The 19,201-nt window shown below is 36.3% G+C and overlaps 2 protein-coding genes across 6 annotated transcripts in view; one reads left to right on the forward strand and one right to left on the reverse strand.

Moving 5' to 3' along the window:
• The window catches only part of LOC127413399 (MORC family CW-type zinc finger protein 3-like), a 212,894-nt gene that overhangs the window by 86,737 nt on the left and 106,956 nt on the right, over positions 1 to 19,201 (forward strand). The gene's annotated exons all lie outside the window — the stretch shown is intronic.
• LOC127413400 (Bardet-Biedl syndrome 12 protein-like) overlaps positions 1 to 19,201 on the reverse strand; it is a 75,284-nt gene that overhangs the window by 11,231 nt on the left and 44,852 nt on the right. Inside the window, exons 1-2 of one of the 3 annotated variants that reach the window (XM_051650541.1) lie at positions 19,160 to 19,185; positions 17,165 to 17,346 (exon numbers count right to left, since the gene is read on the reverse strand). In XM_051650541.1, coding sequence (XP_051506501.1) covers positions 17,165 to 17,245 — 81 coding nt within the window. In that variant the 5' untranslated portion in view covers positions 17,246 to 17,346; positions 19,160 to 19,185. Of the gene's footprint in view, positions 1 to 17,164; positions 17,499 to 19,159; positions 19,186 to 19,201 lie in introns of those variants that run through there. The other 2 variants (XM_051650540.1, XM_051650539.1) reach the window with 2 other exon arrangements.

The raw sequence follows: 19,201 nt of genomic DNA on the forward strand, positions 1-19,201 counted from the left end.
GTAGAAAATCACTTGCCATTATATCAAACACAGCTGAAAGCATATTTGGTTCATTAAATGAAGCTTAACATTGTCTTTGTGCCACAGTATGCAATAGACTGGCATGTCTTCAGGTCAATATTAGGTCAAAAATGGCAAAAAAGAAACAGCTTTCTCTAGAAACTCATCAGTCAATCATTGTTTTGAGGAATGAAGGCTATACAATGCTTGAAATTGCCAAAAAGCTGAAGAGTTCATACGAAGGTGTACACTACAGTCTTCAAAGACAAAGGACAACTGGCTCTAACAAGGACAGAAAGAGATGTGGAAGACCAGATGTACAACTAAACAAGAGGATTAAGTACATCAGAGTCTCTAGTTTGAGAAATAGACGCCTCACATGTCCTCAGCTGACAGCTTCACTGAATTCTACCCGCTCAACACCAGTTTCATGTACAACAGTAAAGAGAAGACTCAGGGGTGCAGGCCTTATGGGAAGAATTGCAAAGAAAAAGCCACTTTTGAAACAGAAAAACAAAAAGAAAAGGTTCGAGTGGGCAAAGAAACACAGACATTGGACAACAGATAATTGGAAAAGAGTGTTATGGATCTTAACCCCATTGAGCTTTTGTGGGATCAGCTAGATCATGCCACAGTCTGAAATCACTGAGATCACATTTTTTTCCCAATTCTGATGGTTGATGTGAACATTAACTGAAGCTCCTGACCCGTATCTGCATGATTTTATGCACTGCACTGCTGCCACATGATTGGCTGATTAGATAATCACATGGATGATTGTTGGTGATGGGCTGGTTTGAGTACTTCTGTAACTGTTGATCTCCTGGGATTTTCACACACAACAGTCTCTAGAATTTACTCTGAATGGTGCCAAAAACAAAAAAAAACATCCAGTAAGTGGCAGTTCTGTGGACAGAAATGCCTTGTTGATGAGAGAGGTCAACAGAGAATGGCCAGACTGGTTTGAACTGACAAAGTCTACTGTAATTCAGATAACCGCTCTGAACAATTGTGGTGAGAAGAATATCATCTCAGAACCACCATGGCACAGCTTTCTTACCTTTTAACTCTTTCCGTTTGCCGATTGCTTCCATTGCTGAACTACATAATATTTCACTTATCTTATCATTATACTCCTCAATGTCAGCTATAGATTTGTCCATCTTTATCATCTTTATCTCACAAATCTCATAGAATTTTTCCCAATTTGCTGATTTAAATTTCCATTTATGAATTCTTTCCCCCACATCTTGCTCTACATTTACCCCTATGTTGCACTGTATATTCTTCTAAAACCTCCCAAACATGCTTTCTTCCCAGATTTTCTGAAGCAACTGTTAAATCAATGACCTACATCCATTCTAGTGGCCTTGCCATCATGCAGGCACACTAGTCCACTCCATTCTAACATTTCTTCCATTATACTACCATTATAATCTGCTTTCACACTTCCCCATAATGTACTATGTGCATTAAAATCCCCACACCACACCACCCTGTGACCACTCAATTCTCCAATGTTTTCTAGTACTTCTCTAGTTAATCTATTACATGGGTTATAGTAATTAATTATCCTGATACTCTGTATTCCTGTCCATATTTCCACTATTGCCTCATAATCTTTGTTAATATCTATCACCCTGAAACCAACCTCTTGCTTGACAAAAATAGCCACCCTCCCCATTTCTAGAATTTCTATCCCTATGTACAGTTTCAAAACCCTGTAAAACAAAATGTAACTGTGGTTTAAGCCATGTTTCTTGGATACACACTACCTGAGGTTTACTATCTAGTTCATCCACATACTTTTTTAATTCTTGACCATTAATTAAAAGACTTGCATTCCATTGTAAAATGGTAAAAACCATTATGATCCCTCACATTATTTGCATATTTGCAATCTGCATCTTTAGCTTCTCATTAATCAACTCTACTGTAACTCCTTCAACATCTAAGTATTTTTCTGCTGTTCTGATTACAATTCTTATCCTTTCTGTTCTGCTTTCAGTTTGAGCTGAACAATTTACCACTTCAGCCATAAAAGAAACAAATACCTCTTGTCTACAGTCATAGAATTTACCTGTTTTCTGCCCCGGTTTTGGCATTTGTCTCTCATCTGAATGGAATCAGTCTCTCCATTTTCTCTTATTTGCGTAGCTTCCATTACTTTAACTAGACCCTTTGCATAGGATACTACCTCCAATGTTCTTATATTCTGAACTTTCACTGCTTCTTTCCTAACCTGATACCTGTCATATACATGCTCCTCAATATACAGTGGTGTGAAAAAGTGTTTGCCCCCTTCCTGATTTCTTATTTTTTTGCATGTTTGTCACACTTAAATGTTTCAGATCATCAAACAAGTTTAAATATTAGTCAAAGATAACACAAGTAAACACAAAATGCAGTTTTTAAATGAAGGTTGTTATTATTAAGGGAAAACAAAATCCAAAGCTACATGGCCCTGTGTGAAAAAGTGATTGCCCCCTAAACCTAATAACTGGTTGGGCCACCCTTAGCAGCAACAACTGCAATCAAGCGTTTGCGATAACTTGCAATGAGTCTTTTACAGCGCTGTGGAGGAATTTTGGCCCACTCATCTTTGCAGAATTGTTGTTATTCAGCCACATTGGAGGGTTTTGAACTGCCTTTTTAAGGTCATGCCACAGCATCTCAATAGGATTCAGTTCAGGACTTTGACCAGGCCACTCCAAAGTCTTCATTTTGTTTTTCTTCAGCCATTCAGAGGTGGACTTGCTGGTGTGTTTTGGATCATTGTCCTGCTGCAGAACCCAAGTTCACTTCAGCTTGAGGTCACGAACAGATGGCCGGACATTCTCCTTCAGGATTTTTTGGTAGACAGCAGAATTCATGGTTCCATTTATCACAGCAAGTCTTCCAGGTCCTGAAGCAGCAAAACAGCCCCATATTTTACTGTTGGTATGATGTTCCTTTTCTGAAATGCAGCGTTACTTTTACGCCAGATGTAAATGGGACACACACCTTCCAAAAAGTTCAACTTTTGTCTCGTCAGTCCACAGAGTATTTTCCCAAAAGTCTTGGGGATCATCAAGATGTTTTCTGGCAAAAATGAGACTAGCCTTAATGTTCTTTTTGCTCAGCAGTGGTTTTCGTCTTGGAACTCTGCCATGCAGGCCATTTTTGCCCAGTCTCTTTCTTATGGTGGAGTCATGAACACTGACCTTAACTGAGGCAAGTGAGGCCTGCAGTTCTTTGGATGTTGTTGTGGGGTCTTTTTTGACCTCTTGGATGAGTCATCGCTGCGCTCTTGGGGTAATTTTAGTCGGCCGGCCACTCCTGGGAAGGTTCACCACTGTTCCATGTTTTCGCCATTTGTGGATAATGGCTCTCACTGTGGTTCTCTGGAGTCCCAAAGCTTTAGAAATGGCTTTATAACCTTTTCCAGACTGATAGATCTCAATTACTTTCTTTCTCATTTGTTCCTGAATTTCTTTGGATCTCGGCATGATGTCTAGCTTTTGAAGATCTTTTGGTCTACTTCACTTTGTCAGGCAGGTCCTATTTAAGTGAGTTCTTGATTGAGAACAGGTGTGGCAGTAATCAGGCCTGGGTGTGGCTAGAGAAATTGAACTCAGGTGTGATAAACCACAGTTAAGTTATGTTTTAACAGGTGGGGCAAACACTTTTTCACACAGGGCCATGTAGGTTTGGATTTTGTTTTCCCTTAATAATAACAACCTTCATTTAAAAACTGCATTTTGTGTTTACTTGTGTTATCTTTGACTAATATTTAAACTTGTCTGATGATCTGAAACATTTGTGACAAACATGCAAAAAAAATAAGAAATCAGGAAGGGGGCAAACACTTTTTCACACCACTGTATGCTCCTCACCACAGTTTGAGCATTTTGGTTTCACCCCATGACCACATTTCCCATATTCATGTTCACTGCTACATCTTGCACATCGTTGTTTCCCTATACATACAGATGCAATATGTCCATCCATTTGACACTTATAACATCTGAGAGGAGGGGCAACATATGGCCTAACCACATAACTAACAAAGCCAAGAAATACCCTTTCAGGTAGCTTGTCTTCATCAAATCTCATCATTACAGAAAGACTCCATTCGTTCATTATTTCTTACACGTCAACCACCTATCATCAACCACCGTTGCCCCAGTTATGTTTTTCTTGATTGTTTCCACAGATATGTCTGTTGGTACCCCTCAGATTACTCCTCTCATCCATTTCTTTTCTTCCATTACTGAGCAAACTACCTTCTGCCCCAGTAAGTTCTTCATATTAAGAGACGCATTTTGCTGTTTGCCACCTTTACAAAACAAAATAATTCTACCATCTTTTAGCATCTTAGCACTATCGATATTTCCAATTGTATCTTTCAATGCTTTTGTTTGTGTCAATGGATTTATTGTACTCACCATTTCAGAAACAAACATCAGCATTACCTTATACTCCTCCTTTCTTCTCCTAGACTGCTGAATTTCCCTCTCACTATATATACCCGACGCCTGGTTCCTATTCTTCTTCTTTTTCCGATTTTCCACAACTATCCAATTCTTCCCTTTGTACCTCCATTATCCCCAACAATCAATTTACTTTCCATATCTTGATCACTTCTGGATTCTACACTACTACCTTCCATCAAGGTTCCAGTCACAGACCAGTGTTGCCTTACCACCTCCACATCAACAAGTCCAAACTCAAGGATAGTGATGTGGGACTCTTAATTTTGTCCGGAGCTGTATATATATCATCACCGATCCTCCACCAAATTTCAGAGTGGGTGTGAGACACTGTGGCTTGAAGGCCTCTCCAGGTCTCCATCTAACCATTAGATGACCAGATGGAGGATCGGTGATGATCTGGGGGTGCTTCAACAAGTCTGGAATCAGGCAGATACGTCTTTGTGAAGGACGCATGAATCAAGCCATGTACAAGGTTATACTTGAAGAAAACTTGTTTCCTTCTGCTCTGACAATGTTCCCCAACTCTGAGGATTGGTTTTTCCAGAAGAACAATGCTCCATGCCACATAGACAGGCCAACCAAGGTGTGGATGGAAGAGCACCGGATCAAGACCCTGTCATGGCCAGCCCAATCTCCAGACCTGAACCCCATTGAAAATCTCTGGAATGTGATCAAGAGGAAGATGGAAGGCCACAAGCCATCAAACAAATCTGAGCTGCTTGAATTTTTGTGCTAGAAGTGGTATAAGTCATCCAACAGCAATGTGAAAGACTGGTAGAAAGCATGCCAAGACGCATGAAAGCTGTGATTGAAAATCAGGTCAGGGTTATTCCACCAAATATTCATTTCTGAACTCTTCCTAAGTTAAAACATTAGTATTGTGATGTTTAAAAATGAATATGAACTTGTTTTCTTTGCATTATTCGAGGTATGAAAACACTGCATCTTTTTTGTTATTTTGACCAGTTGTCATTTTCTGCAAATAAATGCTCTAAATGACAATATTTTTATTTGTAATTTGGTAGAAATGTTGTCAGTACTTTATAGAATAAAACAAAAACGTTCATTTTACTCAAACACATACCTATAAATAGTAAATCCAGAGAAACTGATAATTTTTCAGTTGTCTCTCAATTTTTTACAGAGCTATATATATATACACACACACCGATCAGCCACAACATTAAAACCACCTGCCTAATATTGTGTAGGTCCCCCTCGTGCCACCAAAACTGCTCTGACCCGTCGAGGCATGGACTCCACAAGACCTGTCCTGTGGTATCTGGCACCAAGATGTTAGCAGCAGATCATTTAAGTCCTTAAGTTGCGAGGTGGGGCCTCCACTGATTGAACTTGTTCATCCAGCACATCCTAGAGATGCTCAATCGGATTGAGATCTGGGGAATTTGGAGGCCAAGTCAACACCTTGAACTCTTTGTCATGTTCCTCAAACCATTCCTGAATAATTTTTGCAGTGTGGCAGGGTGCATTATCCTGCTGAAAGAGGCCACTGCCATCAGGGAATACCGTTGCCATGAAGGTCTGAAACGATATTTAGGTTGATGGTATGTGTCAAAGTAACATCCACATGAATGCCAGGACCCAAGGTTTCCCAGCAGAACATTGCCCAGAGCATCACACTGCCTCCACCGGCCTGCCTTCTTCCCATAGTGCATCCTGCTGCCATATCTTCCCCAGGTAAACGACGCACCCGGCTATCCACATGATCTAAAAGAAAATGTGATTCGTCAGACCAGGCCACCTTCTTCCAATACTCCATGGTCCAGTTCTGACATTCATGTGCCCATTGTAGGCACTTTCGGCAGTGGATAGGGGTCAGCATGGGCACTCTGACGGTTTGCAGCTACGCAGCTCCATATGCATCAAGCTGTGATGCACTGTGTGTTCTGACACCTTTCTATAATGGCCAGCATTACGTTTTTCAGCAATTTGTGCTATAGTATCTCCTATGTGGGATCGGACCAGACCAGAGCCTTGGGCACCCATGACCCTGTCACCAGTTCACCAGTTGTGCTTCCTTGGACCACTTTTGGTAGGTACTAACCACTGCATACCGGGAACACCCCACAAGACCTGCTGTTTTGGAGATGCTCTGACCTAGTCTTCTAGCCATCACAGTTTGGCCCTTGTCAAAGTCGCTCAAATCCTTACGCTTGCCCATTTTTCCTGCTTCCAACACATGAAATTCAAGAACTGACTGTTCACTTGCTGCCTAATATCCCACCCCTTGACAGGTGCCATTGTAACGAGATAATCAGTGTTATTCACTTCACCTGTCAGTGGTTTTAATGTTGTGGCTGATCAGTGTGTATATACTGTATAAACTTAAATACACTGTTGAGAAATTATATGAACGATTATAACATAATGATGGGAAAATGTATGCATCACAATGAAAGTAACTTGAAGATATATAAAATAGTATATATATATATATATATATATATATATATATATATATATATATATATATATATATACAGTGGCCCCAAAACGTATTTGGCCATTTAAGCTACGCTTAAAAATGTCTAAATGTCATTTTTTAGTAGATAAAATATCAAACCAAGTGGCATGTATTTTAAAGAAAGACATCACATGTTGCAAGATCAACATTATACTAAAAGAAGTTTCAGTTTTCTTAAAAAAAAAAAAGAAAAGATATGCTTCTCCAAATAAAGACATTTGGACACTTTGTGGTTGTCAAATCAAATGTTAGTGGTACATGTCCTTAGTTAATGTGTTGAATACACAGTATGGTATTTAGTTAATGTCACTGCTTTGTCATCTTTTAACCCATAGAGGGCAACTCCAAACAAGTTACCCAAATCTGAAAAAGACAGCACGCTTAAAATAGCAATATATTACTCTATATACAGTATATAACTCCTATGAGTCATCCTGACATCACAATTCTTTTTATAAGTTGCTTTTAAAGCAGTTTAACGGTACCATATTTCAAGCTAGCAACATGTGCAGCTTTTCCATTCGTTTTTAAAGATTGAATACATGACTCAACAAACATTTAGGACCCAAACATGGTCGTCTCAGAAGTGTTGATATTTGATGAAATGTGTGATACTGTGTCAAATTTATTGTCATTCTTGTCAAAGTTGAAATGTATTTCTAAGAATAATTATTCTTATAACTATGAATGAGATGAAACTGAAATGTAGTTTCTCCAGATAAACAATGAGAAATGTAACAAGGGGAGTTTTGCCTTTGTCAAACGCCTTTCAACATGGGCAAAATCTGACCTTTATGTCTTTATTGTAAAACGCAGGATTAACAATATGTCATGAGGTGTTTTAATAATGACCGTAGGCTGCAGTCCTCAAGTATCATAACGTTCATCTTGACATCACAGGATACTTCATATTTAAGCACAGCTTTTACAGTAAAGTTTCTTCAACTTTGGATACTTTTAGCACTGTGGATTTCTAGGAAGTCTTGTTCAAACATTATTCACACTCTCAATAATATTTTTAATTTGTCTACTAACAATGCCCAACAGTGTATTGTGTATCACAGGAGATTTACGTCATTTTTTCTGAAAGTCATTAAAATGCCCACTACAGTGTAATTTCCATTGTATTGTGTTTAATAGAATTCTGTGCTGGAAATGACGCTGTTGGAAATGACATTTTTAACGTTTTTTAAAATAAAATAAAATGGCAGGCTATTTTTGCCTTGCCAAGGCTAATTTCACAGCTAACATTTGATGTATTTTAAATACACACAATTAAACACTTTTTGCATAATTTGGAAAAATTACAGCTCGACTGAAAATGACACCAAATACAAATTATTCTGCTCACGGGAGTTATTTCCCTGGATTATTCTTTGTTTTCTTCAAACATCACTATATTTCATCTCATGCATGCTCTTCACTGATAGTTTTGTCCACTTGGTTAACAAGTACACTAACTTTATTGTTAAAACTTGGTTTGGTGTGTAGAAATGAGGCCACAACTGTGTGACACTTGTAATTTTTGAAACGTTGATAGAAAACATGTTCACATTATAAATGTTGAAATGGTTTCTGTTTATTTCCCTCTATGTTTAGATAATCATAGTTTTAATCATGTAATAATCTGTATTTTTATAATGGATGTTCATAGTTTAATGTTGAAAGTCTAGGTCCGTGACAAGTCTAAAACAGTCAAATATATACATCAAAGGCATTTGAAAAATACCAAAAATGCATGATGAAGGCCTGGTGAAAAGTTTCCAATTCAGTTTCGATGAGACCCTCATATAACAAAAAGAAAAAAAAAGTTGAAATCTGTTCATTTAAACTAAAAAGTTAAAGTGCACCCATATATAGGCACCCATTTTCATGTATATGTCTGCAATAGTTTCAGTTTTAAGGGTCAATTTTTCTTTTTTTTTTTATTGTCCTCAACTCCTCACAAATATAGTTGAACCTAAAGTTCATATTTAAGCCAAATAATTCCTTAATTAAAATACAAAACTGTCTAAAAGTTTCTGTAAGGGTGAAGGTTAGGATTAGGGTGTAGAACATATAGTTTTCTTCATTTTAAAAAACGTGTGCAAAACGCGCCATCGTGATGATGGAGATGACCAAACAACTTACGTGGCGAATCCAATGCATTCTGAATGGTTTCTAGGGTGTTGTTTTGGTGTTCTGGGTTGTTGCTAGGGTGTTGCTTGCTAGGCGTTCACTTACTGCCCTGAGAGGGCCCAAAAGACCCCATCCCCAAGTGTTTATAATGATCTGGTCCCTACATTTTTGTGGCCCATTTGTACTGTAAATCTATGGGATTTTTTCATCTGTCAGGCGGAAGTCGTCCACCATTTACCATCATTCGTGTCCAAAGCAAAAACAGTGCAGAGCGATTTCCATGCTCAAGTTTAATACCTAGGGTTAGAGTTTCCTAATAACATTGATGCTTGCCTTAGCAAATACTTTTTGCTTCCTTTTAATATAAAAATACAAAAAGCTTTCTTATTACTGGTTCTGCATTTGTCTGTAGTAATTGTAAAGCCGTCTGAGGAACGTCTATTTAGAAAGCTAGGCAAATGAGTGTTGACTACTAGCAAATGGCATGTGAGAGCAGAAAGATTCGAGACCATCATGCCAGCAGTATGACTCAGCCACTCTGAGAGAAATGAATAAGACTTTAATGAAATGACTGAATGCAAACCCTGATGACTAAGGTGTCAGTAAAAGTGATTTTGCTCTTGATGTCTAAAAGTGAAGCCGCAAAGACACACTGCACAACCCGACCCCTAAATATAGGCCAGAGAACCTTTACCGAGATATAACGCTTCTCTCCACAAATATAACATTTTCCAGAATCAAAAAATAATTAGAAGTGCAACCTGCGGACTGATACCTGTGTTATAAACAGGATTTTAGTCACTGTTATTTTTCCGAGCTCTCTGCGAACCACAGAGGCGTGAGCGGATCGGCTTGCATCAGGGTGAAAGTTTGTTTACAACTTTCAGACACTAAAAATTCTCAATGGAAAGTAGGAAATGGTAAAATGATGTGCGTCAAGGTGTCAAAATTGAATTGCTGCCTCCGTGTCTGGTTGCTAGTCTAAGTGTTTGATAACAAGCCTGAATATCCACCGGCTCACCTCCTATTTTTTAACTAAAAATCCACTTTAACAGCTTTGACGGCTTAAATGTTTTATCTTCATGGTTTATCTTGAATTGCACCAGACTACTGTAGTTTCTCTGAAACCAAAACTATAAGGTTGTTATAAGAAAACATTGTTTTCCAAAAAATTGTGGAACAAATCTTGTTTTTATGTTATTGTCACAGAACGTCTGTTATTGTCTGCCGAGCACTTTAACTGGAGACAGGTCGCTTGATGACGAATCATCAAAACGTTCATCAAATCCATCATTCATACATTTACAAAAATGTACCATGGTACTGTGATGTTTTTTGCACAGTGCAATGGTGGAATGAATCATGGCTTTTGGACTTTTACCATAATAATACCATTATAGTTTGACACACCTAGGAGTACCATACAAATACCATGGTATAAAAATATGGTACCCTTACAAAATGGTATTACCATGATATTTTGGGACATTTGTACTAAAATATTGTGATGGTACCATGGTAAAGTTATGGCATCAAATGGTAATACCAGGACTGAAAAAAATGGCTAGTTAGATTTACTTAATTTTTATTTATAGTTTTTGTAAGTAAATCTTAATGGTACAAAACTAAGTAAAATCTGCTAAACTTTATACAGGGTTGGGAGGGTTACTTTTGAATACATGCTGTAAAATGTAATTTGTAACATTCCGTTAGATTACTCAAGGTCAGTAACGTATTCTAAATACTTTGGATTACTTCTTCAGCACTGGAAGATTTTTTCACTTGTTTTGTCTATAAAAACTCTGCCAGTACAGTAAGACAAAATACACATGTTAAAAATACATTCTCTGAAAAACCGAAATATCTTATGCAGTGTTGTTTCTAAAACAAGATCAATCAAATTGATCTTGTTTTAAGGATTTTTAGATATTTGTACAGGAAAACAATACAAAAATTATTATCAAGAATATGATTTCTGCCCTAATATCAAAGGTATTTCTAGAAACATATATATATATATATATGATCTAACATGGATTTGTCTTAATAAAAAATATGTAAAATGACCAGAAATAGCATTATAGCTTAGCATAATGCTAAATGGTCACATGACAGTTTGCACAAGGTTTATTTCTATTTCTTCTGCTCCAAACTTACTTCTCTGTCTGCTCGTATGAATGTAACACATCATAAGAAAGTGTTTCACCGCTGTTCAAATGCACTTTGGATCGCATCATTTATATGTATAAATGTTTTCCATCTGAAAGGACTAAATATTAAATGAAACAAATGACAATAAAATGCAAAGTAATCTCTTCAGTAATCAAAATACTTTTTGAATGTAACTCTATTCTAATTACCAATGATTTAAATTGTAACTGTAGTGGAATACAGTTACTTATATTTTGTATTTTAAATACGTAATCCCGTTACATGTATTCTGTTACTCCCCAACCCTGACTTTATGACAATATTGATTAAAGTGAATTCAGTAACTTTTACTTACAAATAAGATATGCATGGAACTTAAACTTAGTCAAATTTAAATAAACATTTCATTAGAACATGTCACGTTTTGAATTTTCCTTACAAACATGTTTAATCATGTACTACATGACAAATGGAAACTTTGTGCATGCTATGTAGTCTATGAGACAACATCATCCTGCATTACTGACTATAGAAACAATATATAGAATTGTGCACACAGACCTCAACACTTGGTGCACAAAACACCCTGACGATGACAATCAACAGATAATTCTTTGATCATGAATGGGTAATTTTGAGGGGAAATGAACTTCAGACTGCACAAAACAAGAAGTTACTAAACGTGACAACTTCTCAACTTAATCAATAAACTTGATCAATAAAAACTGTGTAAATAAACTTGCAAATAGTAAAACCATGCAAGCTTATTAATTATTCAAGCCCAGTGCATGCTTGGAACTCCAGCTTCGAGAAGTTAAGTACCATATACTTATTTTAATTTCGAGTAAAATTTACTTAAATTAGCAAATAAATATAACAAGGTTTTCCACTTTAGGATTAATACATGATGATACACTGTAAAAAATAAAACATACAAACAATCAGAAATAATACTTATAAGCTAGACTATTCATTTTTACATGTTTGAATGTGGAATTTACTTAATATTTTCAAGTTTATGCTTAAACTAACTTATTCAATGTAAAAAAGTACTTTTTAGAAGAAAGTAAGGGTACTTTCACAAACAAATCATCAAAACTTTCAAGCAAATAAGAAATGCAATATTCATGCACATAAAAGGTACCACAATGTTATAATGCACAGAAAAAATATTATTTTGTGGTGTAGTAAATATAGCAGAGTACTTTCTACACTGAATAAGTTAAAGCGCAAACTTGAATATATTAAGTAAATTCTACATTCAATCGTGTGAAAATGAATCCTCTAGCTTATAAGTAAATATTATTTATGATTGTTTGCTATTTATTTTTTATTTTTTTACAATGTGTCATCATGTATTAATTCTTAAGTAGAAAAACCTTTCATATTTATTTGCTAATTTGAGTAAATTTCATTTGTAAAAAAAAAAAAAAAATAAGTAAAATGTACTTAACTTTTTTAAGCTGGTGTTTCCAGCATGCACTGGGCTTGAATAATTAATGAGCTTGCATGGTTTCACTGTTTGCAAGTTTATTTACATCGTTTTTGTTCTTGTTTTGTGCAGTCTTAAGTTTGTGCAGTCTTTAAATTAAGCAGAAATTATCTGTTGATTGTCACCGTCATGGTGTTTTGTGCATCAAGTGTTGAGGTCTGCATCCGCAGATTTATGTCGCCAGTGATGCTGTCTCTTAGACTACATTGCATGCATTACGTTTCCCTGTGCGAGGCGTCCGTATGATCTGTAGCACATGGTTAAACATGTTTGTAAGGACAATTAAAAACATAACAAGTTTATTCAAGCACCATGTATATCATATTTGTAAGGAACACTAACTGAATTTACTAAAATGTTACTCACTCACTCACTTTAATCGATATTATGTTATAAAAGTAAGTAAAAATTTACCGTAAAAATTTGCTTGGTTAATAAAACAAATTTCAGTGTGGTAATACTACCATGCTTACATGTACCATGGCAATACCATGTTTTTGTTTGGACATGCTACAACCTGCTATCATACAATAACTTTATTATACTTACATTTTTGCAAAATGATTTTTACGTGGCTCGTTGTATGTATCACGGCAGTTTCCAAGTGAAACGAACACTAGGGGCGCTACAACAACAGTGACTTTGATTAACGTTCACACAAATCACAAAATGGCAGATTATCGGTTAATTAACACGTACTTTTCTGCTATCTTATGACATCTAAACACTTTTACTATAGTGCATGACTCATTTTAACGTTTGCATTACATAACCAACTACATTTACAATCTTGTTCGAGTGTAATTAAATTGCACGGCAGCTCAACTGATAGAGTGTTGCACTTGCGATGTAAAGGACCGGAATACGAGTCCTGAAGAGCGCACGAGTCGACATGTGAGCCGAAAGTGTCACAGAAGCACCATAAAATGACGTGGTTGCTTCAGCAATTGTATTTTTCATGTCACTTTTGCTTTTTATGACACTATCGGTTAGGTTTAGGGCAGGGAGGTGGGTTTTGTTGATTTAAAACTCCAGCATTAACCTTAAAAAACGTCAGCTGTTTTTAGCGCCACACAGTGGACATTTCACTTCGGAACTGCAGCCGTATGTGTAATGAACCATGCTATATTATGGGATGCATCTTATGTATCAGATGTTAATAAGATGGTATATAAATATGGTAATCATTCAAAGTACCCTGGTGTTTCCATCTAAAAACCATTACTTTACCATGGTACCATGGATACCTTTCTTCATTTTCATTCATGAATTATTAACCTAACCAATAACCTTTCCAAACAAACTCTTCTCAGAAAGCTCATGTCAACGTGCAACAGTGTGCAAACGAACCCTGCATGATCTGATGCCCCGCTCTTATAGGAAAATTAGCTTTGAAGTGACAAATAATACTCCCACATACGGGCCCCTGGACAGAAACTTGCATCTTGTTTCCTCTAAATCTCTGCGTTTCCATAACAACATGTGTCTTATGTTGTTTTCAGAAGCGGCGATCTGTTAACCCCTAAATGCCAAAGAAATGTCACTGGTTTAGATATGATAATATCAAGTTAATTAAGTGCGAGACCCCATTAGTTTTCAGTCAGACACCAAACCGCTCACACTGTACTGAGCTGAGGCCGATGCTCAAACTGGTATGTACCCCTAACTATTTGTTATTTGTTATTCATTTCTTGTTTGGTGTGTTGTAATGTAAAAAGTAGCATTGATTTACTGTAAGTGTGGTAACACTAGAATTAAAGCTGATCTTCTTGAGTTATGACTGATTTTATAGACAACTGTTAAAGTAAAATATAGATATTTAGATATGCATGCATGTGCGTGCATTTATATATTTTCTTCCTAAAACTGTTCATTCAGTTTGCTTAGGTGTTAAATGTAGGGATGAGAGATGTAATGCTGTATAGATGCTGAATATTTGTCTATTGGTTTACCTGTGGCACACAGAAAGGGCGTGGCTTACAATTTGAAGTATCTTATACACTGAAAGAGGGCCAAACTACGTCACCTTTAGACTTTTTTGGTTTGTTGATCTGTTTTAAAACCAGAAAGCCAGGCCAGCTGACCAGCTGAAATCAGCTCTGTGGCCAGCTAAGACCAGCAAACCACCTTAAGCTAGATTAAGCTGCTTTTTCAGGAAGTTTTAGTTTGCTTTTTCAGATGTATTGCTTGTGCAAACAACTTATTTCTTTTAATTTACTAAAATGTACTATATTAAATTACGTGACATGCATAGGAGTAGCGTGTGTAAGGCTGGGCGAGGCTTAGCCTTCCCCTGGCCCGTAAATTGTCTCAGGTCCACCACCTCATATAGCCTACAAACTTTAATTGCTAGCGGGAAGGGAATGCTGACTCTCGATCAGCGGCCGTGGTCAAATTCATCATAAATATAAATCACTTGAGTCACTGCTTGGGTTGTGTTTATTTCTGAAAGAATTTAACATTTTAAACCAAATATAAAATAACGTAGTGCAATTAATACAAAGCTAATACATATTTATGAGATTATAGTTGCACTGAAACGAGTGTATCTGCATTTGTAACATTCCTTGCATCCATTCACATTTAAAGCAATAGCTTAAGCATCCAATCAAACTCGAAACGATCCAGCATGGAGATGACTGAAAATATTTTCTTCATCGTTCCTTGAGCATGTGAAGAAGACTCTCTCCACTGGATTTTATTTTAATTTCCAAAACTTTAAATCAACTGCATGACATAAGCCTTTTATTTTTTATTTTTTATTTTGCTGTGTTAGCAGAGAGTGCTTACTACATATTATTTAATTTACTGTTATGCCGATAAAATAAATTGTGCATATTTGCTTGCTGTAGCGCTAAAATAATTATTAATACGAGTAGCCCACTGGCATCTGTGTAAACAACAATAATAACCATTTATTCATCTGGAAGGTTTTGTATGGAGTGTGAACATTTACAGTTGGTAGTAGATGCCATTTAATAAAATATTTTGTCTTGAATGCAGGGGTCAAATTGAGATTTCAGAGGTGGGGAACCTTAAAATCATGTGATTGCTGTTATAACATCCATTCAATTAATAATATGGGTGTCTAAATGTGTATATTCATAGGCCTATATATATATATATATATATATAAATACAGTGTGTATATTATATCAGATGCTGTGCCAAAACCGTAAGTCCGATCAGTTAGAAAAGACATAGCACACTATTCCAGAACAATCTGATGGTCTGTGCCGAGTTTGATGGATGTAGCTTAAAAGCTCGGGGAGGTGTTATTTTTAGACATTTTGGTCTCGGTTTAGGAATTTGACAAAACAAAAACTTTGTAGAATAACAGTATGATGGCTTCGTCAAGCCAACATAATTATTACAATCTGCAAATTGCATTAGTATTATTATATAATATTACAACAAATATAATAGATATATTGTATATTTTATATAGTATATGTGACAGGCTATATTAAAGTCAAATGTTGTTTTTATGCTGTTTAATGGGATCCTTAACCTGTTATTTATGCCTTAATAATTAAATGTATACTTGAATGAATCTTCTGTTTCTGTCAAATGATGTTTCAATTATTAAATCATTTTCTCAAAGACAGTGATCATTTAAATGACGGTTTGGGACAGAAACATAAAAAAGTATACCATTAGAAAGCTGAAACTTTCCTTTCTACTTTAGTGCATAAAATACAAAATCATTATCCTATATAAAGTATATATATTAGAGTTTAATTGCACATAAATGCTGTCACGCAAAATGTTGGTACATGAGCACTATCCACTGACAAACTTTCAATTTTTTTGTGGCTTTGTCTGGCTTTACCCAACTTTTAGGCCGCAAATGTTACCATAGCTAGCAACCAAGCCCTATCCTTTTTTGTCAAAGCATGCTTGAACAATGAAAAAAAGGCCAAGCATTTAGGTTTACTTTTGCTGATATGGACAATTTTGTTAAGAAATGAAAAGAAGGGATTATATTTGTTTACAAAACACTATAGCATTTACTTTAATTTTGTAAATGGCACACATTTGGTATATTTTATTAGTATACAATATGAGTCTTAAAGGAACAGTCCATCCAAAAATAAAAATTCGACATATCATCATTTACAAAACCCCCTATCGTTCCAAACCTGTATGACTTTCTTTCCTCTGTGGAACACAATAGGATATGTTTAGCAGAATGTAAAGTCTCAAGTCACCATTCACTCTCATTATATGGGGGAAAAAAATGAATGAAAGTAAATGGTGATTGATGCTATCATACTGCCAAACATGATGTGAGTACCTTTTGGCATCTAATTCTTCAAACTGTAAAGTAGGACACAAGGAGCCACACATCCCATAACAAAACACAAACACACAGTGACTCTATTCCCAGCGTACATACACCTAGATTGGCGATCCCCCACCCACATCACCCTGTTCTCTTACCGTAATATCCGCAAAAGCGGCATGCCTCTCTTTCTCAGTCTGAATAAGCCGGAAGACTGATTCACCTGTGTCCTCACACATGCCCCCAATATGAGCCGCTTCAGTTTGTTGTTGACTATAGCTGGATTTACACTGGATGCAGAATCGGAGGTTGTTGTGTCTACATGTCTGATGATGATGCTCTAAGAGAAAGTGAAAAAGAGAAAATTCACAGTCAACTCTCAACCTACACTGCAAAGCCACTCTCGATGCACAGCGAGTCTTCATGCTAATGTACAGATAGAGGCCTACATAGAGAAAAAAAATCAACAATATGGCTCACGAGATGAACAAACTCCAAAGTATTAAGAATATGACCTGAAATACTCTCACACTTACCTACAAACAGGTTCAACAGACCTTGCCCTTACTTCTCAATGTAGAGATTGTTTTAAATGGAGTTTTAATTTTAAATTATTTTATTTATTTGTTTATTTTATTATATTATTTAAGTTGTGAAATTGCTTTTACTTAATTGAGTTTAGTTTTTCATAAATGCATTTATTTTATTTTTTACAACTGGTGAGTTTTAAAACTACGTTTACAGAGCAAGAAAATGTGCAAAATTAAAACATTTTTTTTTTTTACAAGGTCTGAAGAAAATAAAATTGCTGCTTGCCCATGGAAAAATTACCACCACGATGCTAGGTTGTTGTGGGTGGTTGCCAAGGCATTGCTATGCCGTTGCTAGGGCGTTGCTATGTGGTTGGTTACATGCCCAAGTCAAAAGTGCCAAGCCCCAAATCTGTAGGATATTCTGGATATAATATGTGATATGATGATCCCTAGAAATGGCTTGAATCCCTTGAAGTCATTAAAAATATATATAAAAAAATATTTATATATACAAATATTTATATCACAAATATTTGTGCCTATTTTTAAGATTTACACATTCAATTTCATAACGAATAATAGATATATTTAAGTTTTGTTCATTCAGTTTTGTAAAAGATTACTCAATTAAATTTGACGGACACTGAATTGCGTTAACCTTAAAAATTGGCTAAAATATTTTTTGGAGGGCACTTACATTCTCTTCAATGGGTTACTGTCGTTTAAAGCGGTGTTGTTGACGTTCAGCTGACGAGACTGAGATATTTTTAAGACTTCCCAAAAAAATTTAGAAAACAAGAAACTGCAGAAAGTACGAGTTATGAAAATGAGATGTGATCTAGGACATTATACAGTGCGTGCCATTGAAGAGACTTCATATTCCTATATGCCAAATATCAAATATGGTGCTGCTCTGAATAAGGTCAATGGAGCATCACTAGACTCTTATTACTTGGTCACGAGGCCTCAATTCTGCTGTACCCTAGTAAAACATTACTGATAGATCCTTGTCTGACGAGGGAGATTATTGTACTGACCTGAAAACCATTTTCCCAATCATGTCGTATGTGTTCCGCATTTCAGTCAGCTGTTTTGCATGAGAATAAGCGACACCCGATTCACAAATGCATCACTCTTGTGAGTCGGTACTTTTCAATTAATTGGTCAAACATCTTATTCGGACAGCTCACACTGAATCGTTAAGCAGTACCAGTGTTGTATCGAATTGTGTTCCCCCTAGCCCCGAAAGGGTATGGGGTTATGGTTATGGTTATATTTAGGGTAGGTAGGGTAGTGTAGGTTAGGGTTAGGGTATGGAAGGGTTAGGCTTAGGTTTGTGCATGGGGGAACGCATTCTGACAGTGGAGAATGTTACCATCAGATACTGTTCCCCCCCATACAGATCTGCTGGGGGGAAACAGATCCTGACGGGGAAACAGAGTTCGACACAACACCGGGATATTTCAGAGAGCTAAAAGGGTGCATGATGGACTTCATATTTAACTACATTTAATTTAAACAAAACCTATAAATGCATCCAATTATTTTCCAGCGATGAAGAAGGTCTTTATTAAAGCAATAGTTCAACCAAAAAGGTCAATTCTCTCATCATTTACTCACCCTCATGCCATCCCAGATGTGTATGACTTTCATTCTTCTGCA

The sequence above is a fragment of the Myxocyprinus asiaticus genome, chromosome 22 (assembly GCF_019703515.2).
Source record: "Myxocyprinus asiaticus isolate MX2 ecotype Aquarium Trade chromosome 22, UBuf_Myxa_2, whole genome shotgun sequence".
Classification (NCBI taxonomy): domain Eukaryota; kingdom Metazoa; phylum Chordata; class Actinopteri; order Cypriniformes; family Catostomidae; genus Myxocyprinus; species Myxocyprinus asiaticus.